The sequence below is a fragment of the Oryzias latipes genome, chromosome 15 (assembly GCF_053564925.1).
Source record: "Oryzias latipes strain Hd-rR chromosome 15, Olatipes_Hd-rR_3.1".
In the NCBI taxonomy this organism is placed as follows: Eukaryota; Metazoa; Chordata; class Actinopteri; order Beloniformes; family Adrianichthyidae; genus Oryzias; species Oryzias latipes.
Genome location: NC_136251.1, coordinates 18,494,546 through 18,514,581, shown reverse-complemented (window position 1 = coordinate 18,514,581; position 20,036 = coordinate 18,494,546). Strand labels below are relative to the sequence as shown.

The window sequence follows — 20,036 nt, the reverse complement described above, 5'->3', positions numbered from 1 at the left end:
TTTAGTAATTGGACATCCAAAATTGCTGTTTTGAGTTTTAATTTTTTACACAAACACCAATATTCAATTTTCTGTAAACTTTATTACAAAACAGATCTTAAAATCAACACATTAAACAAAATATACATCAGTTTAGTTCCTCGATGAGCTCTGTGTCGTCTTTCTTTCCCTTTTCTTTTTTCCGATTTTCTTCAACAAAAGCCTTGGCTTGGTCCATGCAGTTTCTTAAACTCTCTCTTTTACTGTGCTCACTCCACAACTCAATGGCCAGCCTTTGAATCTGATGTTCATTCTCCAACACCCAGGCTTGATAGAACTCACACTTTTTAATAGCTTGAAAGAACTTCTGTCTCTTTGCAGCATCGTCTCCCTCTTTGGACAGAGTTTTTCTGGTATTTGAAAGAATCATGCGAAGCTGGTTTAATGCAGACAGGCAGTATCCTGTTGGATCTCGTTTGTTTTTGCCAGTCATGATATGGGCAACCGCTTCCACTGCCATAGCTGGAGCTAGAGGATCCTCTTTGTCAAGATACCCTCCTCCTAAGATGAGAGGCTGTACACAGTCTATAGCTTCTTGGACAGAGCTAAACACTTTACTTGAATGGAGGGCTTCAGACAGAGCAAGGATCATCTCACAGAACTCTAAAATCAGAGAATCAGTGTCTCCATTAAATCGGCAGAGAGTAAAGGCATAGCTATAAAGAGTATTCACTAGACTGTAGCAAACCAGAGGAGATGGATTTGCACACAGGGAACTTAACTTTGGAATTTTTGCAGAAACTGGAGGAACTCTAGCTGAACTTCCTTCGCTTTGACGTGTCTCTTTTTTGTTTCTCCTTTTATTTTTCAGCTTTGAAGTTGATTCTCTCGCTGGTTCGACTTCTTGAGATGTCTTGACTTTGTTATTGTCCCCCTGCAGATTTGTAACTGTAGTAGTTTCTCTCTCCAGTTTGCCCTCTTCTCCTTGAATCATCTCCACCAGTTCTTTATGTTCCTCCTCATGGTCCTCCCACCAAGGCTTCCACAGAGGAACCAGCCCCCAAAGTCTTCCATTCTTCATCAGACCCATAAATGACTCTCTCTCTTTACTGTTGAGAAGGTCCCACAGCTCGTCTTCCGATAGTTTATCGATATCCAGCCCTTTCAGTCGTTCTGTGAGGTCCAACTTCTCTTCTGCATCATCATCAGAGTCTCCAGACATTGGATCTGCTCCTCCAATCTCCTCAAGTTTTCTCAGAATGGCTTCAATCTCGGTTGAATTCTCTTCCTCCGACTGCTGAAGCTGTGCTAACTTGGACAAAAGTTCCATAACCTGAATTTTTTCTTCCTCCTCATCAGAGTTGTCTTTTACAATACCCTCTTCCTTTAGCACACGTTCCATCCCTCCTTCAGTCATTTCTCCCTTTTGTTGAATTCCCAACAAAATCTCTTGCATTCTCCTTCTTCCCTCACTTTCTGTCTTTCCCATTTTCTTCAGCTCCTGAAGAACAGACTCCTTGTAAAACTCCTCTGAACAGGAGGTGTGCTCCCGGCTCTGATAGCATGCCAACCCACAGTATTGGAGGTTACAACGAGGACAGGTATAACGAGAAGGTTTACATTTACAAAACGTACATGCTGTTATTGTGTTATTTTGAGCCTCCCCGTAGCAAATCTTGGCTGGAGAGAGAAACCCCTCTGTGTTGGATGCAGAGCCTCTAGACGGGAGGAGAATCCCATCTCTGGTCGTTGGTTCGGATTCTGTATCAGTCCATTCCTCCTTTGGATCGATGTTAGTCAGAAGACTCTCTACCGACGGGGGTAGTCTACGTCTAATTAGCGAATTCATCATCATAGATGGAAAACTGGTTCCAAGGAAGGCATGAAAGAGCAGAGTTTTCTGAAGCAGTCACCTGGGAACATAAACACGTTTTATTAGGGCTTTGATTCTTACTGAAAAGCTTAAACTAACGACAGCAACACGCTAACTCCAGACAAACTGACATTTACTGGACGATACAAACGCAAAAAAAAAACAATTTTTGTATTTTTAAATGTTACTAAATGGCATAAAAACACAATTTAAAGCCTTAAAATGAGTTATATTGTATTAATAAAGTAACCAAACAAGCTTTACCTACTTTAGCTAACAGCATTAGCATTAGCACTGTCACGGTAAGCTCACTGCCCCGGTCCACTTTTGTTTTCATCATCATCAAGCCGTCGAATGTTGATGACGTCAACATTCGTTTCTAATCTTTTATAAACAAAAACAAAAAAATTCAAATAGTTATTTCATAATTATTTTCATCTCAACAAAAACTGTAAGAAAATTTTATTTTTTTCCATTTAAGATATATTTGCTATTAACTTCATATCAGTTAAAAACAGTTAATTTGGTATTAACTTTTATTAAACTGCTATTAACTTTTCTGTGTTGCTATTGAATCTAAGATAGATAGATAGATAGATAGATAGATAGATAGATAGATAGATAGATAGATAGATAGATAGATAGATAGATAGATAGATAGATAGATAGATAGATAGATAGATAGATAGATAGATAGATAGATAGATAGATAGATAGATAGATAGATAGATAGATAGATAGATAGATAGATAGATAGATAGATAGATAGATAGATAGATAGATACTTTATTTATCTTGCAATATTTATAGGATCAATGCAAAATAAATAAAGTGTCTATGGCTGCACTGTGGCACAGTGGTTAGCGCTCTTCCTCCATTGCCTGAACCAGAACACCAATGGGGGACCTTTCTGTGTGGAGTTTGCATGTTCTCCCCGTGCATGTGTGGGTTATCTCCGGGGTCTCCAGCTTCCTCCCAGTCAAAAACATGCTTCATAGGTCAATTGGTCACTCTAATTTGTCCCTAGGTGTTAATGTGAGTGGGTGTGTGACAGACTGGCAAACTGTCCAGGGTGTCCCCTGCCTTCGCCCACAAGTGGTCAGGATAGGCTCTGGCAGCCCCGTGACCCCGAAAGGGATAAAACGGTAGAAAATGAATGAAAACTATAAATATGCACTTGAACTGCATTTAAGATTTTCAGAATAGAATGGTGAAGCTGATCAGTCCATCGCTTTGCAAAAATAAGTCTATTCAAGTAAACGTCAAGTATATTTAGCCTATTCTTAATTTTTGGCAGCATACTTGAAATCTACTTTTTCTGTAATATCTATATATTGTAAACTTAAAATGTTCCAATTCAGTCTGAAAAAGTATTCAGTTAATATACTTCCCACACTACACATACAGTTTATGGTCTACAGTACAATTGCTATACTTATACTTAAGTAGACGTAATAAAATAAATTTCAAGTACTGTTTGATGTACGATTCCCGATGAAGAAAAAACATTTTAATGATTCCTGCTGGTTCTTCAACTAGGCTATCTGTAAAACAGCAGTCCAACAGTTTGGCCTGAATTGGAATATACTATAGAAAAAATCATTTTAGCGAATTAGTTACATTTTTGATGTTGCGTTGTAATTGTGCTTAAAAAAATAAAATAAAATGGTACTGTAAAAATCTTATACTGAAGAGTTACACATTGTTCTTATTTTCAATGCTATGAAAATGTTTGCAATGTCAATTTTCTGTGTCGGTTTTGATTAAATGAATGGAAAATTTGCTCCTTTCCATTCATTGTCTATGCATACATCTTGTTATGTTTGTTGATTAATAAACATTTTTTATGTTGCATACTAATTGGCATCCAGTAATAACATTAGATTCCCTATCGACTCTATTGTACAGTAAGTTTGTAGTGTGTTGTTGAAGTTGCAGATTCTTTGTTTTAGCAAACTAAGCAAACTGGTTAAATTAAAACATTCTCAAACCAACAACCTCTGCGTCTAACTTCCTGTCAATGTTTGTGAGCATCAGATATGCTGGTGTGTTTGTGTGTCCTCCTGAGTACACTGCGTGGCTGTGTCTCCTGTAGGGCTGTTTGTGATGAGGTGATTTTCTCCTGTAGGGAGTCAAACATGGTAAAGGTCATGCAGGTGGGGAGTTGTCAGATAACCATCCACGACCCACTGGGCCAAGGGGCCCTCGTGCCGCCTGTCATAGCCTGTGGGGGCAGAGGCGGAAGTAGGGGTGTCTGTGGACGACTTGTGCCATGCTGTCTGTGCCCCGCCCCTGGCATCTGTTGCAGCAGTCCTGGGTAGGCAGCTGCCTTCTCTTATCTCCCTTTTCCTTCTGTGGCATGCTCTATGACATATTAGTACTCCAACACAAGGTCTAAAAGGCATAATGTTGTGAAGATGCACAACATTTTGGTCCATAATACTCTCAATAGTATTTATTGCTAACATAGCTTGCTTCTGTTTTAGCTGTTTCCCCCCAGATATTCTAAAACAAATATTGTTTGACCCAAGTGCATCTACCTGACATTATTTTGGAATCACCTTGGTTTGTTTGCAGGTATAAACTATAAAAGAGAATACACATGGCCAAAAAAGGAACAATATAACAATAACTCATGTACTATAGAAAAATGATGTTAAGTTTATATTAAAAAAAAGTATTAAGTGAAATTAAATTCAGTTCAATTATAAAAATTGTCCATGGCAGTGCATTTTCACAAGATGAAACACACACCCACCTGCCTGCTACCAGCTGAAAGGTGACAGGAGCCTGGCTCTGCCTTTGGGCACGTCTGGAGATGTCTGCAGTGCATCAGCAGGGTTTTTCCTTCTCTCTGTGTATGCATAACAGGTTGCATTAAAGAAGCGTACTGTTGCATTTTTGCAATGACTTATTGGATATGTGCCCAAAAAATTTCCAGTAAATTGTATAAATTATTTGAGCTGCTGCTGTCAGAGATAAACATATCTTCTTTGCATATAGCCTCTTTAAATGCTTGTCATTTATTAACCGTGGTTCCTTTATATTAATAAGGTTCATATAAATAGAAAAAATATGTTCATTCCTAAGTTGATGCCAGAATATAATGTTTGATTCTGAATTTTCCCATTTTCTTTTTTTTTTTTTTTTAAATATAAAGTCAATATTGGTACATAATGCAAAAACCTTCTTTGTTTGTAACCCTCCCATGGCTAACACAATTATCAATAATACGTAATTTATAGTTTCTGCCCTGGAAAGGGGAAAGATAATATTTTAAAATATAGAAAATTGAAGAATTTTGTCTAGTCGAAAATAAAATCCATGCTGTTTAGCCAAAAGATTGTCTGTACAAAAAGAAGAACATGGATTAACAAAGTGTTTTCACACTCTTTCTCTACACCTGGTTGTAAAAAATTGATTTGTCATTACATATTGGGGCATATTCGCATTATTATTTACAACTTTTATTTGCAAATAAAAGTTGTTAACTTAATAAAATCTAAAAATAAAAATTAATAGCAAAAAACATTGTATGTTCTCCCAATATAAAAAAATTTCAAACATTTTCAAAATGACACATTTCAGGATTAGCACCATCTACTTTTTAACTTCAGCAACTAAATAAATTGAACAACCTGGATAAATATCAGTTAAAAACAAATCTATGAAAAAAAAATTGGTAAAATTAATTCTCTTTAGAATCAATAGCAGCAATACTATAACAGAAGGTTCTTCTAGTATGAATGAATTGATCTTTGTTACACAAAAATATTTTTCTTTCTCAGCCAATCATCTTTTTTCCTCCCCCTTTTTTCCTGAATGGAACTCGGAGTCTTAGCTCAGGTTCCTGAGCAGAAAAGCATCAATGTACTTCTTCTATAATTTATATCCTTGATCTAGCATTTTTGGTCCTATACCTAGAGGCCTCATTGCACTTCATATCTGCCTTTGCCTCTCCTTGTCCTTCTCTCTGTCTTTTTTCTTTTAATTGACAAAATTTGCCAGGTCACTAAATCCACATAAACAAATCCTGCACAATTCTGACGCTCCCCACCCATTCCTCAGTCTGTTCTTGAGTGTGTGCATGAGGGTGCACGTGTATGTATGCTCAGTGCAGAGCGGCATGTGATGTGCTAAATCAAAGGTAGATGGATAGGCAGCCTTTCAGTGACCTAAAACGGCTCTTGAGAGCAGTGACAAGGAAAAGAAGCACTAGAATAAGAAATAGAACTACTCAAGAAATCTGCATTCTTTTATAAAGACAGAATCCAGTTTATCAAAGCATGCCACCATTTTTTCATGTGTCAATCACGTGTTAAATTATTCACCTTAATGATCCCACATTTCATTATGACATCACATATTTCACCCTCTGTCAAATATTTTCACGGTTTGATGTTAAATTTTACCAGAAATGTTTTCAATGTATCAGAAATGACTTCAATTCATTGGGGATTTACCATTAGAGCATTTACCTGTATATATGTGTATATATATATATATATATATAAGCAATAAAAAAGCAAATTTATTCATTTGAAAATAATACTTTCATATCTTTCTCTTTTTTCTGTCAGTTTATTACTGTGATACTGCTTTACCTCAATTTTCTTTTATGTTTTACTAACAATTTCAACAATCAGGTAAAGTTACTAAGTAGTATAGTAATAGGTGGAATAATAGGTGGAATATTGGCTAATCATGTGACAGATTTTAATTTCTCTTGGATTGTTTGTAATATGTTTTTCTTTATGTTTGTACTTTACTTTCATATGTATTAATTTATTGGTTTTGTTTTCAAACACTTTTAAGTTATATTTCAATCATGAAGACCTAAACCTCATTTAGCCCCCTTGGGTTACACACAGTGATTCAAAAATCTGCAGCAACTTGAATAAATTGTTTTGCATCTCTAACATTTTATTTTTATCCAAAAAGTTTAATTATAAAACAAAATGTGGATATTTAGGAGGAAACAATCTAAGTTGATGCCAAGACTTTATATCTTCATGAAACAGTTAAAGCTCTACTTCTTGGTGTCTTCTCATGACTTCAGGGAAACATCCTCAGAGACTTTTTGATGTTTCCCCTTTTTTCCTTTCTTTCTCCATCACAGCGTTCCCAGAAGAGCAAACCTGAGACTGACTGTACAGCAATTTTTCACCTGCCTCCATCTGTCTAACCCCAATCCCTCCCTGGATCCCCATGAGAGGCAGCAGAGGATCAAGGAAAGGGGAAAGAGTAACAGAATGAGGGAGGAAGCGGAGGAAAGAAGTGTGTAGGTCTCCCAAAGGACTGGTCTCTGTCTGCTTAAATCAGGAAGTGAGAATGTGATGACAGAGGAGACAGTACACAATCTGCCTTTCATTCCATGTGTGTGTGTGTTTGTGTAGACCTTGTTGAGCTGAGGTGTCATATATGTGAAGATCACAGCTTCACGCTTGTAGCAACCAGGGATGTTGCTCTAAATCACTGAAATGCCAGAGACAACAGTGCAGTGATATGCAATGTGTGTCAGTGTGTGTGTGTGTATTTGTGTAATGTCACCTCTGTGTGAGCATCTTTTGGGACGGTTGATGGAGATGAATACCACTTTTAGTGTCCGAAAGTGAAAATGTTATCAAGTATGTCATGTTAGAAAAAAACAGTGAGACATGGTCTCATCAGGAATCTGATCTTTTGATCTGGTCCTCCTTTCTGATCATGCATGCAGGCGACAATTAAGAAAGAAAAAGAAAGAAACCTTCACCTGGGGTAAGTTCAAAAGTCATGGTCATCCACTCCAACCAGCAAGGGAGTTGCAGGACGGGTCAAAGCAGAAATTTGTTTTTTAGGAATTTTTCCTTGCTGCGAAGGGGGGTCTAAGGGCAGGGATGTCAGTATAGCTTAGTCAGTTTGTTAGTTCATTTTAGTATTTTCCTATTGAACTCTTTGTATTCATGATCCTTTTGAGGTTCATGTTTTACTTCGAAACCCATCGAAACGACTGTTGTTGTGATTTTGGGCTATACAAATAAAATTGAATTGAAATTGAATTGAACACAATTCCAGAGAAAACCTTAAACTCCAAAGACAATTTTTTTTAATTACCGGTAGTTAAAAACTGAGCAAGAGAAAGAAACAAATTTTGTCTCATCGGAATTGTTAGTTTGTGTGTGTGTGTGTGTGTGCCTGCGTGTGTGTGTATATATCTATACATATAAATAAGCCCCTGCATGGGATGTACCACCAGACTATAACTGAAGTGGCTGATATCAAGAAGTCCTGCCAATGGCTAGAAAGGGCTGGCCTACAGGACAGCACTGAAGCGCTCACCCTGGCAGCTCAGGAACAAGCCCGAGCACCAGAGCGATAGAGGCTCCGATCTACCACACCAGACAAGACCCAAGGTGTAGGTTGTGCAAAGAGGCGCCTGAAACAATCCAGCACATAACTGCAGGATGTAAGATGCTGGCAGGATCAAGAAGGAGGGGAAAGCTGGCAGGGGAAGCATACATGGAGCGCCACAACTAAGTGGCTGGAATACTATAGAGAAACGTGTGCAGAATATGAACTGGAAACCCCAAGGTCAAAATGGGAAACACCTCCGAAAATGGTAGAGAATGAGAGAGCAAAGATCCTGTGGGATTTTCAGATCCAGAATGACAGGAGATGGAGAATGGAGAACCAACCAGACATTGTAGTGGTGGATAAAGAACAGAGGAAAACTGTTGTTGGGGCAGTAACCCCCAAGCTGGAGTAGTGGCTACAACATATCCCTGGAAAGACTTCAGAAATCTCACTCCAGAAAAGCGAAGTGCTAGGAACAGCAACAACAGACATGGGAGAGAGTGTAAACAGATAGTTATGGGTGTTGAAATGCGGCGGTGGGGTTGCTCCGTGGCAATAGGCCCGCAAACAGCTCAGAGGTGAATTTCTGATGAATTACTGCTGCTTGGCAGAATTTATGTTAAAAAAATTACTGTTTTTTTTATTTTGGTTTAAATAATCATAAATAAAAGACCACTGGGAACACTTTTAGATCAATAGATGAATGGAATAAGAATTAAGAAGACAGACAGAACTTAAAATTTAAAGTTCTCTTTGACCAACAGAAACGAGGTCTCAAGTATGAAAGAGGTGGAAGTGTCTTAAATTTCAGAAATTGGGATAATTAGATGTAATGTCTGATTAGACGAGGGTCATGTATCCATGCATTTAACTCCACAATAGTGAAAAGGATAAACATCGTGACACAATTTAGGGTTAAATTAATAGACACATGGTTGTTTCTCTGTACCTTCACTTACGAGGCCTCATGAATATAGGTCAACCAGATGTCGACTTTACTTTTTTCTCAACACTGAAGTTAAATTCCTTTTTTGGTCACTCATTTTCCAGGAGGCTTTCACGATTTCTACCTCTTTTTCTGAAGTGAGTCACCACACAAACCAACAGATTTTTGTGATCGGGCATACGCAGACGCACGCAGGAGCACAGTAATGGTCCCATCATTATATCCGTATTAGCTGGGAAATCATTCATGCTCCAACACCTACATGCTTTCACTGCTTGCCATCTGCAGTGTCCTGTATGTGGTCTAATTCATGTGTGTCCCTGCTTTGTGCTGTCGAGACAAATCATGGTCAAAGTGCATCTGTGGAATCTAAGGTTCCTCAAATATATTTTTTCCAGTCTTACAGTTTAATAGAATGTAGCGACTTATAAACAATATGTTGTGAGTTTGTGAGACGATGAAAGAAATCATGTGACTGTGTTTCCTGTCCAAGTACAGAGACTTCTTTTAAGTTGGTTATTTCCAACTTAAAAGAAGGTTTTAAATGTTTGGTGCGGTTTTATATTTACTTTCTTTTTGCCAGACATAAACTAGCAAAAAAGAAATAAGAAATTTTATTTTATTTTTTTAGATAATGTGGCACCAAATATAGGTGGTTCGTTGTGTTTCTTAGCAAAATAAATTGTAGCACATCTTTACATGTATTTTTTGGAGCTGGCATTAGTTAGGTTGTTGGATGTGTCAAAAATGTGCAAGGTGCCATCACCAGCTAAGCGCTGGGCAGGGCTTGTTACATAAACTAACAAGTCAGTCCCAATTCACTCCAACAAAGATGAACATGCTTAGCTTGATTTTTGGCCTGGTTGTTTGATAACATCCGAGTCAAATGTTTTCCAATATATTTTTTTTTTAACTCACATTTTAATTTTTATGCGTTTGACAAAAATATGACACAGATGGCCTTCTAATTGACAGGTCACAGTTTAACTCAAGAATAGGAAATGCTACAACTGTCAGAACAGTTTGTCCCTCCTATTTATTTATATTGGAGGTTCCAAGATGGCATTCTGGTACTGTGGGAGCAATCACCAACTTTGGTCAGTTTAGTCCATAAAATTAAATCTACAGGCTATTTAAAAAAAAAAGTAAATTAGAGACTAAACAGAGAGCCCAAGGTTTGTGTGTCTCAAAAACCCAAACACAAGTGCTTCTTAATGACAGTAGGTTAAAATGACTGACAGCAACAATAGAACAATGGCAGTTCCAAAAAGAAAACAGGCCCAAACATTTATAAGAATTGAAAAAGGAAATTCTATTGTTTGGCTCTCTGAAGGCAGACATGAAGTTTGCCTCAGTAATTTAGATTTATATGAGCAGAGAAAAAATATTGTTTGTGACCATCTTAGTGCCCTTTAAAGGGTCATTGGTCTTGCCTCTTTGACCAGGGAAATTCTGTTATAATACACAAGTAATCCTAATATATTAGTCAAAATGTATTTGTAATAGCATATATTACTTTGTTGCTTGTTAAAAATAATGTGATATACTTTGGTCAACAGTTAAACCCAGTTTAAGACACTTGCAATATAAAAATGGAATAATTTCAAAGTACCGTACAAAACAGTGCTAAACAACTAATAACTATGATCTACAAGTGAAACATGAATGAAAACAGAGTTAACAAACCCATAAACTTCCAGAATGTGCCACACTTTCCCATTACCTTTACCTCGGGCAAGTTCAGGAAACACAATATAAGAAGAACTACGAAAGGACAGGGGAGCATATGGCATTTTGGGGAGACACGTAGTCCTACACGCTCACAGTGCAAATACAAACTGGAAAAGGTTGTGTGTTAGCATGTTTGACAGTTTTTCGACCCTGGCTGTGATGTTGACACTAGTGGACCAGGACACATCACCTCTGCTTTGGGAAAAGACCCACAGTGAGCTTGCCCTCCAGCACAGCACGGGGTTCTCTGTGAGCAGCTTTTGCTCACATTTGACATTCTTTGTTAAAGCAGACAAGTGTGGTTGTTTAAATGTTTTTTTTATTCTTTAAGGTGACACTGTTTACATAGGTCGCAATGACGTTTTTATTCAGGCTTGCTTTACTTGAAATACCATAGGAAAACAACAGCAAATCCCTTTTCAGCCAAAACTGTACATTTCTGTTTGAAAGCGCAGGGTTTTAATATTCTTTTGGCCCAAACAGCTTAGACTCTAAGGTTCTCCTTTGCTATAATAACTATTTCAAACACAATTTAAAAAAAGTAAGATGTAAACCGCATAAATAAAAAGAAAAACCTGAATGTAACAGAACAAAGCCGGTAAATACAAGAAACTTTATCCTGGAGTGCTGGGGAAACAAAATCTGAAAACATAACATAACTGAAAGGACATCAAAAGATAATAAGAAAATAAAGATGATAAGAAAAATAAAAAAAAGTTAGCTTAAAAAAAACACAACATACCTCCTCACATATACACACGAAAGGGCAGATCTCAGGTGCCCTGTACCAAGAACAAAACCAGATGGGAAGGGGGCCGGAACAGAAAAGGGGCAGCAATAAGGGGCATCTAAGTGACCTTTTGATAGATGAACTAAAGAGGAGTGTCTCAAATGCCTCTGTAATTGCTGCCAAACAAATGAGACCTATAGCAGAGACCTTCTCAGAAACATGTAAACACAAGAGGAGCATCCTGGTTTGCTGTGATTGGGGGGAAACAAACAACTGAACTTAACTAATCACAAAGTATGACTAAAGGCAAGAAAACGGAACTTTAAAGAAGTACAAATATGTAGTTCCAACTCATATGACCAATGGAATTGGTCAGAATAATAGGTATTTGATTCCTCAAAAAATTATAAGCAACAATATACCATTGGTATGATTGTTCATTTTTCTGTGGATCTCAGGCTAAAAATGTAAGTGTAACTTTGTTCTATTATGTATCACAGAAGTAGAAACTTTTTTTGCAAATATCTCCATAAAACTCAATAAGGATAGTAATACTTTTTTCTTATTGCATGCAGTAAACTCACATTGTGCGAGCCGGTTGTTTGCCCTTTCCTTTGAAATGTACTTACTTAAAATCCCAACCTCACAGATAGCCTGCATGTATAATTGGAGGGAAGGGGTGACACGCAGGGGACAGCCGGGCATGCAGAGCATGCAAACTAACAAGCATGCAGATGAATGACGCAATGCTGCTGTCAAAAGCATGTCTGTCATCAGCGGCCAAAACACACGCTCTTCCAACCACGAAAGTTATTTGCAACACAGGGGCAAAAAAAGACAGCTACAGAAAAAAAGTGAAAACAATGGACTAAAAGAAGTAATGAGCTCCAACCTGAACCCTGTCTTGGTTTCGTCTCTACTTCTGTCTATGTAATCCACTTGTGTACGCTTCATGTGTTTGCTAGACATATGCATGAATTCAAGAAGTGCTTCGTTCTCTTCTATGGTGTGGAATGTCCGAGATGTCTCATCACATTAGGGAGCAGAGTGGAGAAAGCTCTGAGCTCTGAGCACCAAAGAAGCCAACTGTAAGCTGGCTGAACATTGTTATGCTGTGACCCATCAATTACCCCAACATCCCCAGTCTTTCCCCATATCAGTTTGAGACTTTGCCCTAGGGGTGAAAGTTAGGAACAGGACTGCCTTTATAATAGCAGACCAATCTGCTTTTTGTTTTTGTTGTTGGGGGGGGGGTGAAACTTTAGTTGGACAAGAAGGAAAGTATTATGAAGATTTGAAATGAAAATACTTTGTGCTCAACTATTAGCAACTGAGGAACACTTCTTATTCGTATTATTTGTATGAATTAGGAGAGATGGGAGATGGAGGAGTGAGCATCCAAACTGAGACTGCTGCTCCAGCAGCAGATGATCATGGATGAAGGGATGGTATTCAAAACTTTCCATCCTTCCATCTCCTCCTTATTTCCATTCTCCATCCCTCTGTTGTCCCATTTTTTCCTGCATCTTTCTCCTGGCATACTATAAGAAACCCTAGTTCTTCTTGGTTTTGTAGGTTGCAGGTGAAGGAAGCATGTCGGTCTAGAGCTGGCAAGCTGTCATTTCATGTCACATCGGTTTCACATTTGTGTGAGTATGTGTCTGTTTGGTGAGCGAAACCAGCTGTTACACTGCAGGATCCGATGCTGGCTTTTGGACATGCTTGAAAGACACTGACGTCTAATCTGTATATTTGACAGTCAGCCATCACTGGAGAAATGTCCTTTTTGTTTGTTTTAAGCTATAATTGCTTACATGCAATCATGTGATCAGTTCTTCATCACGTGACAGCAGTATATGTGTGTTCTTGTCTTTGCACAAAAGCAATGTCTTCATGAATGTGAACGTCTTATTTTATCAAAGAGAAGAAGGTGTGCAAAGGGCATTGACCTCCCCTTTGCACACCATCCTTTTCTTGTACACCGTTAATCCTCCACACTGTTTTCTCCTCTACTTTTTGCATCTAGAAATGCCCACACAGCTCTTGGTGGTGGGTCCAGTGAGACGGGGAGGCGGGCAGCTGTCATTTCACGTTAGTGCAGCCTACAAGTGGCTAAGGAGGAAGAGGAGAGGGATAAATAAGTGAAGAGGGTGCAGACCGGACTCATGTTAAATGTAGAACGACTAACAGACCAGACTGCTGTTGAGCTGTGTGTGTGTCTGTCTGAGTGACAGAGATAGACTGACCATGGTTCTACATGTGCACATGTGCACCACAGAGAACCTGCTGCCCATCCCGCTGAGCTCCCAATTACTACACACCACTTGAGCAGCACACACACACACACCACAAGCACACACCCACAGGACCCCAGAGAAGCCTTAAAGCTGCCTGTCAGCTGCTGTTAGATCACACTGCACTAGGTTGACACCACAAAACACACAGTCAGACACTCCTGAATGCAAAGTTTTATGTAATTTGAATTCATAAATCAATTTTGTATTCAAATATCTCTTTTTGGGTAAAATTAAATGTAGCAACCCAACCTAAACTTAGTATGTGTGCTTTTATATTTTAACGTTTATTCTACAGTCCAATTTAATCTCCGAATGTGTTCTGTAAACATGTATGTACTGTATTAGTGTGCAAAAACACGAATTTTTAGTAGACGGTCTTTTACAATTAATTGTAGAAAAGGGGTAAATGCATTTGTGAAATAAAACATTTAATATTTTTATTTGCATAGCTGTCTGAAAGTGAATTATTTTATCTAATTTTCTAAAACACCAAAACTTTAGTCGTCTTTGAAAATTGTCATTGTACTTTGTGAAATGCAGCAGTAAAAATAAAAGAATTTAGTTATTACAAAATGACGCAGGTCAAGTATGGTTTGAGTGCAGCTCAGAGAAATATTTTATGTCACAATTCTGAAAGAAGCAATACCTTTAAAATTCCTACACAGACAAGGATTGGCTCAGTGGTGGCTGAAGCAAAGTCTTGGCAAGCTTGATTCCAGAATTCATTACCTTGTTTTCTTACAGTGGAGACATGTGGCTTGTGATGTCCAAGATTAGGACTTGGATTAATGACTTCAACTTGAGTTGCAATTTAAATGTGCCTTTTCAGTAACTAGTCCTCAAATTAAGCTCAAGATTGCATTTCAGAGTATTTTTTTATTTAAATTATTGTAATCAGGAGCAGACAAAAAATGCTGTTTGAAAAACAGGTTATTTGAGATGTAAAAAATATGATGGGCGAGCCATAAACTCCCTGCTCTGCTCCATTCTGATCCATCCACTTGTAGACAAAAAGATGTGTCTTTGATTTCCTCGTCTGAGCTGGTATCTGGCTCACATGTGAATTTCTAATGAACCCTTGTGCCTCTGCAGAAACTGTCCTAGAAAACCATACATGTTTTTTGATTTTGGATAAAATGGGATGATCATAACTAAAAGACCACTGATAGATCAAAATCTAACAAAGAATGTTTCTTTTTAATTTTGTTCATTCTGTTGTGAGTTTATGGCTGCTTAGATGCAGTAAATGCATATTACTGATGTTGGTTGCATATTTTTTCATTACAAAATACACTAAATTATGTTTTAAATTCAATAAGTGTCATCAATCATTGAAAGCTCATTTTGTCTCAGATTTGATTTAGAAAAATTTTAATTTTACGTCTTATAAACGAGAAGTTCACCCAAGATGCGAATTATTACATATGCTATACTTTGTATGTGTTTTTCTCACCTATAGTTCAAAAACATGTAAAACCTTCAACATTATCTCCTAAACCCTTCCACACATTAAATATTTTGTCCTTGTGCATATTTTAATGATGTCATAAATAATAGACATGGAGCAGGGGAGCTAACTGGTGCAAAAGAGAGCTACCATGCTATCCACACAAAGATGCAGACGTTCTTTCTGTATTAGAGACTGATGAACATCACTTAAACACATGAAACACTTCTGCCTCCATCTAACCCTGTCTTTAGAGTCTTCATTACTATAAACAACCACCCTCATATCCTCCTTGTCTACATCCATTCATTCTGGCTCTTTGGTTGAAGAAAACTAAAAAATGTATTATTAAGATTTTAAACAGTAACTGTACAGTAAAAAATGTAAGTAGTAAAAAGTACAGTAAACTGACTCTAAATGTATTCAACTACTCGTTTACAAACAGTTGAAGGAAAGTACATATCACAAGTCAAACTTAAGTAATTTGACAGATTTTTTTCCGCTTTGTACCACAGAAAATCCAATGGACATCACTAAGCACAACCAGAATTAAGCCATAAACCAAATTATTTTTCTTTCAACAAATTCAAGGGTTTGAAGTGTGCTTTATGGCTCAAAAACATGGTAAGGGTCATGCATTGTCACAAAATGGGCAGACAGCTGGTTTCAACTGCAGCAGGTTTCATTAGCACAGCAAAAAGTCCACAAAGCTAAATCAGGGTCAGGCAGGCAGGAGTCAATAATGAGCATGGGAGCATCAGGGAAGAAACAAGAGTAGTCAGGATCCAGGTGAGATTTGGGGAATTGGCAGGCAAACGGAGTCAGAGACAAAACAGGGTCTGGAAATCAGAGGATCAGGTGTGGTCATAACACTCGGTAATGCAGGCAGTACATCCTTTTTTATTTTTTTTCTAACTTGTCCTGTCCAACTGCTGGGCAGACAGATGAGAACTGAAGGCCTCTTGTGTTGGACATATTTTACTTTAACAACAGGGGTTATTAATCTTCAGACAAACCCGAGGTATGTCTGAATAAACCCCTTTTGTAATTGAGGCCAAACTTTATTAATTTCAATAATTTTTAAAAAATCTTTGGTGTTGGACCGGACGGAAAAGGAAAGGAGGGAAGAAGAGAGAGGGATGTTAGAGAGAGGGGGGGATAGGAGGGTGATAATACGAGGGGGGGGGGGATAAAACCATGAAGCAGCATAAAGCAACAAGTTTACTGGATGTTTATCATTACATTAAGGTTCAAATGTAGGCAGCAGGCAGTACATCCTGCTAACCTAATGGTATGACCTAATGGTAAATGGTATGACCCCATCCTATATTAAAGATCTCATAGTGCCTTACCAACCAAACAGAACACTTCGCTCACAAAATGTAGGGCTGCTTGTGGTTCCCTAAAATTTGTAAAAGTACGGTTGGAGGTAGAGCCTTTAGCCACCTAGTCCCTGTCTTATGGAATAAGCTTTCAGCTCATGTAAGAGAGGCCGACTCAGTTTCTACATTCAAAGTCAGGCTTAAAACATTCCTCTTTGGACAGGCTTATTGTCAGACTAGTTAGTAATCAGAGAATATTTTACTTACTATTAACAGGTTTAAATTAAATTTAATAAAAGTAACAATTAGTTACTAGTAGGCTGCTAAAAGTTAGAAGCTGGGAAAAGTATGGTGCACTGGGGTTCTCTCCTCTATTCTCATTTACTTCTCCTCTCCTCCATTCTTGAGCATTTACAGTATTTATCATTGAGTTCTCCATGCCTCTGTTTGGTGCAGTGCGATTCATGCATTGTCCCTCTGATTCCAGTTGGCTCGTCCGTGCTCCTGTACCTGGCCGTAGACCTCGCCTCTGGCTCATCTGTGCTCCTGCTCCTGTACTTGGCAGTGGATCTCGCCTCTGGCTCATCTCATGCCCCCAGCCGTCCCCCCACTCATCTGGATGAAGCCCATTTGCTGGACTATTTAAACACATAATTGTAGAGTTTGATACGCTTCTTCTCTAAGAGTTTTGGTACATCGCCTGTCCGTCCTGGGAGAGAATCCTTCCCTCATGTCCATCCCTGATGTTTCTTCTTTTTTCCTTGGAATGCTTTTTTTTTTTTTTCCGTTACCGAGAAGGAGTGTCTAAGGGCAGGGATGCCCAGTTTAGCCTAGTGTGTTTAGTTTAGTTTAGCCATCACCTATTGAATTCTATGACTTCATGTTCTTTATGATTTCATGTTCATCATACAATTATCGGTATGAAGCCCATTTAGACAACTACTGTTGTAATATTGGGTTACATGAATAAAATTGAATTGAACACTTTTTTGTGACACATCACACTAGAAACCTTCTTCCACCCATTCCAACCTCTTTACATGCACTTCCTCACCTCTTTTCCAAACTCTTGGTTACTCAGAACTGTTGACACTAAGTTCTCAAAGTCCTTCATCTTCTTCACCTCAACTGCTAGTAACCTCATTGTTCCACTTAAGTTCCTTTGATTTACACGCAGGCACTGTGTTTTGCTTCAGCTAACCTTCATTCTTCTCCTTTATGGAGAAAACCTCCACCTCTCTATATGTTCCTACAACATACTTCTCTGCCACTCCAAAAAACAAATGAATATTTGAAACTTTAAAATGTAGGTTTAGTTGTTTATGCCTCATTTTGAAGTATTCATTCTACTCTTAGTTCTTAAAAATTCAATGAGTTACAGTGTTTTACTGCAAAGAACAGATGTTTGATTATTTGGTGTGCATCATTGACCAAGATTCAAAAAATTTGAACAAGGAACCAAAAAAAAAAACTGATTGTTAAATGATGCATTACAAATATGAGTAACAAATAATCCTCAGTCTCATGTATTTTTCCTTATTCCTGCATTATATTTTCACTGCAACATAAACACCTCTCTATTTAGCCTCTCTGAAATTGTTCATTTAAAGATACTGAGTCAGGAAAAATGTAAAAATAAAAACACTAAACTTTGCAAGTGTCACAAGGCCACAAGACCCACAGCAAAAATGCAAACATTGATAGAAGACTGACAAAGATGATGCAAAAACAGAAGTGGTGGCCTTTCCTCTGCCTGTTCAGGGAGAAGATCGCCCTTGCTTTGTTAAATGATTTCTTCCAGTTGAACTCTTCTCCCAATATCAGTCCAAAAGAGATTGCTAGATCACAGAGAGGAAACAAAGATTTCATGTTTACCCAGAATTCCCTGGGTCACCTTGGCTCACACGGTAAATCAATGGATTTATTGCCATTTCAATAAACATTCAGGTTATTCTCGTCACACAAGGTACTGTGCACAGTCAAAGTCTCCCTCGGAGAGTATTGCTAATAGTTTCCTGAATGTGAACATTTCATGACTCAAATTTAGAATTAACTGTGAGAAATGTGTTTAGCACAGAGACTTAAGAAAAATCATGTCAGGTAGTCACTCGGACCACAACACCACTGCTCAATTTGCGAAAAAAGTGAGGGTATTTTGCTAAGTGATAAAACAGCATCCTCCAACATAAAGAGATCATTTGAAGACAGGTAAGTCCTCCGATCAGCATTGAATTTCTTTGTGGTCATTCTGTGTGTGAATATATCTTTAGGCTTTACCATTTTGGTATGTTTCATTTCTTTGTGGTCATTTAACATTTTTGTGCCTTTTTTTCCAGTTATTTAGATTTCCTTTAAAAAATAACCTCAGCTGTCAAGAATAAACACAGGTGTGTTGGATTTCCTTTTGTATTTCTGTGAAGTTATTTGAAGTCCTTCCTAAAGAACTAATTGAATGTATTAAATAAAATAAAATTACTATCCACAATTATGTCATCGATTTTTGCATGATGCCAAACTACAAAATACAATTTTAAAGCACAATACTCCTGTTTCTGTGTCTAGGTTAAAATGAAACATCCCATTTATAATCAGTGTTGGTTATTGATCATATCAAAAACTTCTATTTGGTCAATATGTTGGCCTCTGCTCTTACCCCTGCATTTGTGAACAGTACCTGCTTCTACCACTAGATGATGGTGTGTTACAGCTTTATCAGCCCTTTTCACTTCTGCCCCAGCAGAGAGGGTTTGCACCATTCAGGCAGGGACTTGAAATTATAAACTGAAGCCAACTATGAGATTTAACAGGAGTAGATGTAGACAAACAGGCTTTATATCAAAGGACCTCCTTTGCAGAGGAAAGGGGTTCATTTCCGAGCAAAACCATAACTGTGGACAGAGTTGAAACAGCACCTACATCAAATAATCTTTGAAATTTGACGTTTAATAGACTTTACTGATCTAATCCTCTAACCCTAATCTTCCCCTGAAGAATTGAAATCAAAATTTAAAAGCTAAAGCCTGTTGTGTGGCTTTTCTTATTGTGATATGCCTAAACATGTTCTTGTTTTTATTTGGCTCCATGATGTCATTTGGTGATAACTAGCGACATATGGCAGCAGCAGACAAGCCTCGGACATTAAAATACCGGCTATGTGCACACATGTTCCTGTGACACACTAAAAGCAGTGGGTGTGTCACAGCATATGGCTGCTACTGGATGCAGCCGTCATGTGAGCAGAGCGGTTTGTGTCTTGCTTACTGTGTGTACGTGCGTGGATATGTGAGAGAAATTCATAGGAAAACATATGCTTGGAAAATACATGTGTTAGCAAGTGCTGAGTATGCATGTGAGCGACATATGTCGGCTCAGAGTGTA

The 20,036-nt window shown here is 38.0% G+C and overlaps 2 protein-coding genes across 3 annotated transcripts; one reads left to right on the top strand and one right to left on the bottom strand.

The window, feature by feature from the left end:
- Positions 1-62: 62 nt before the first annotated feature.
- znhit2 (zinc finger, HIT-type containing 2) lies at positions 63-4,723 on the bottom strand. 2 transcript variants are annotated; one of them, XM_011484309.4, is made up of 3 exons: positions 4,611-4,723; positions 2,117-2,236; positions 63-1,892 (listed from the first exon to the last, which is right to left on the bottom strand). In XM_011484309.4, the coding sequence occupies exon 3, from the start codon at positions 1,832-1,834 to the stop codon at positions 128-130; it is 1,707 nt and encodes a 568-aa protein (XP_011482611.1). In that variant the 5' UTR covers positions 1,835-1,892; positions 2,117-2,236; positions 4,611-4,723; the 3' UTR covers positions 63-127. The 2 variants fall into 2 exon arrangements, with proteins under 2 accessions (XP_011482611.1, XP_004077342.1); XM_004077294.4 differs by having other exon boundaries at positions 2,121-2,236.
- On the top strand, positions 3,904-17,460 carry LOC144984140 (uncharacterized). Its single transcript, XM_078931891.1, has 4 exons — positions 3,904-4,169; positions 6,972-7,133; positions 13,619-13,683; positions 17,146-17,460. The coding sequence occupies exons 1-4, from the start codon at positions 3,991-3,993 to the stop codon at positions 17,310-17,312; spliced, it is 573 nt and encodes a 190-aa protein (XP_078788017.1). The 5' UTR covers positions 3,904-3,990; the 3' UTR covers positions 17,313-17,460.
- Positions 17,461-20,036: the final 2,576 nt, after the last annotated feature.

Excerpts from the sequence above, each read along its gene's own strand:
- znhit2 (XM_011484309.4), bottom strand. The coding sequence starts at position 1,834 with ATGATGATGAATTCGCTAATTAGACGTAGACTACCCCCGTCGGTAGAG.
- LOC144984140 (XM_078931891.1), top strand. The coding sequence starts at position 3,991 with ATGGTAAAGGTCATGCAGGTGGGGAGTTGTCAGATAACCATCCACGAC. Across the intron at positions 4,170-6,971 it reads ATCTGTTGCAGCAGTCCTGG|CGTTCCCAGAAGAGCAAACC; the intron begins GTAGGCAGCTGC and ends TCTCCATCACAG. Across the intron at positions 7,134-13,618 it reads GAAGCGGAGGAAAGAAGTGT|AAATGCCCACACAGCTCTTG; the intron begins GTAGGTCTCCCA and ends TTTTGCATCTAG.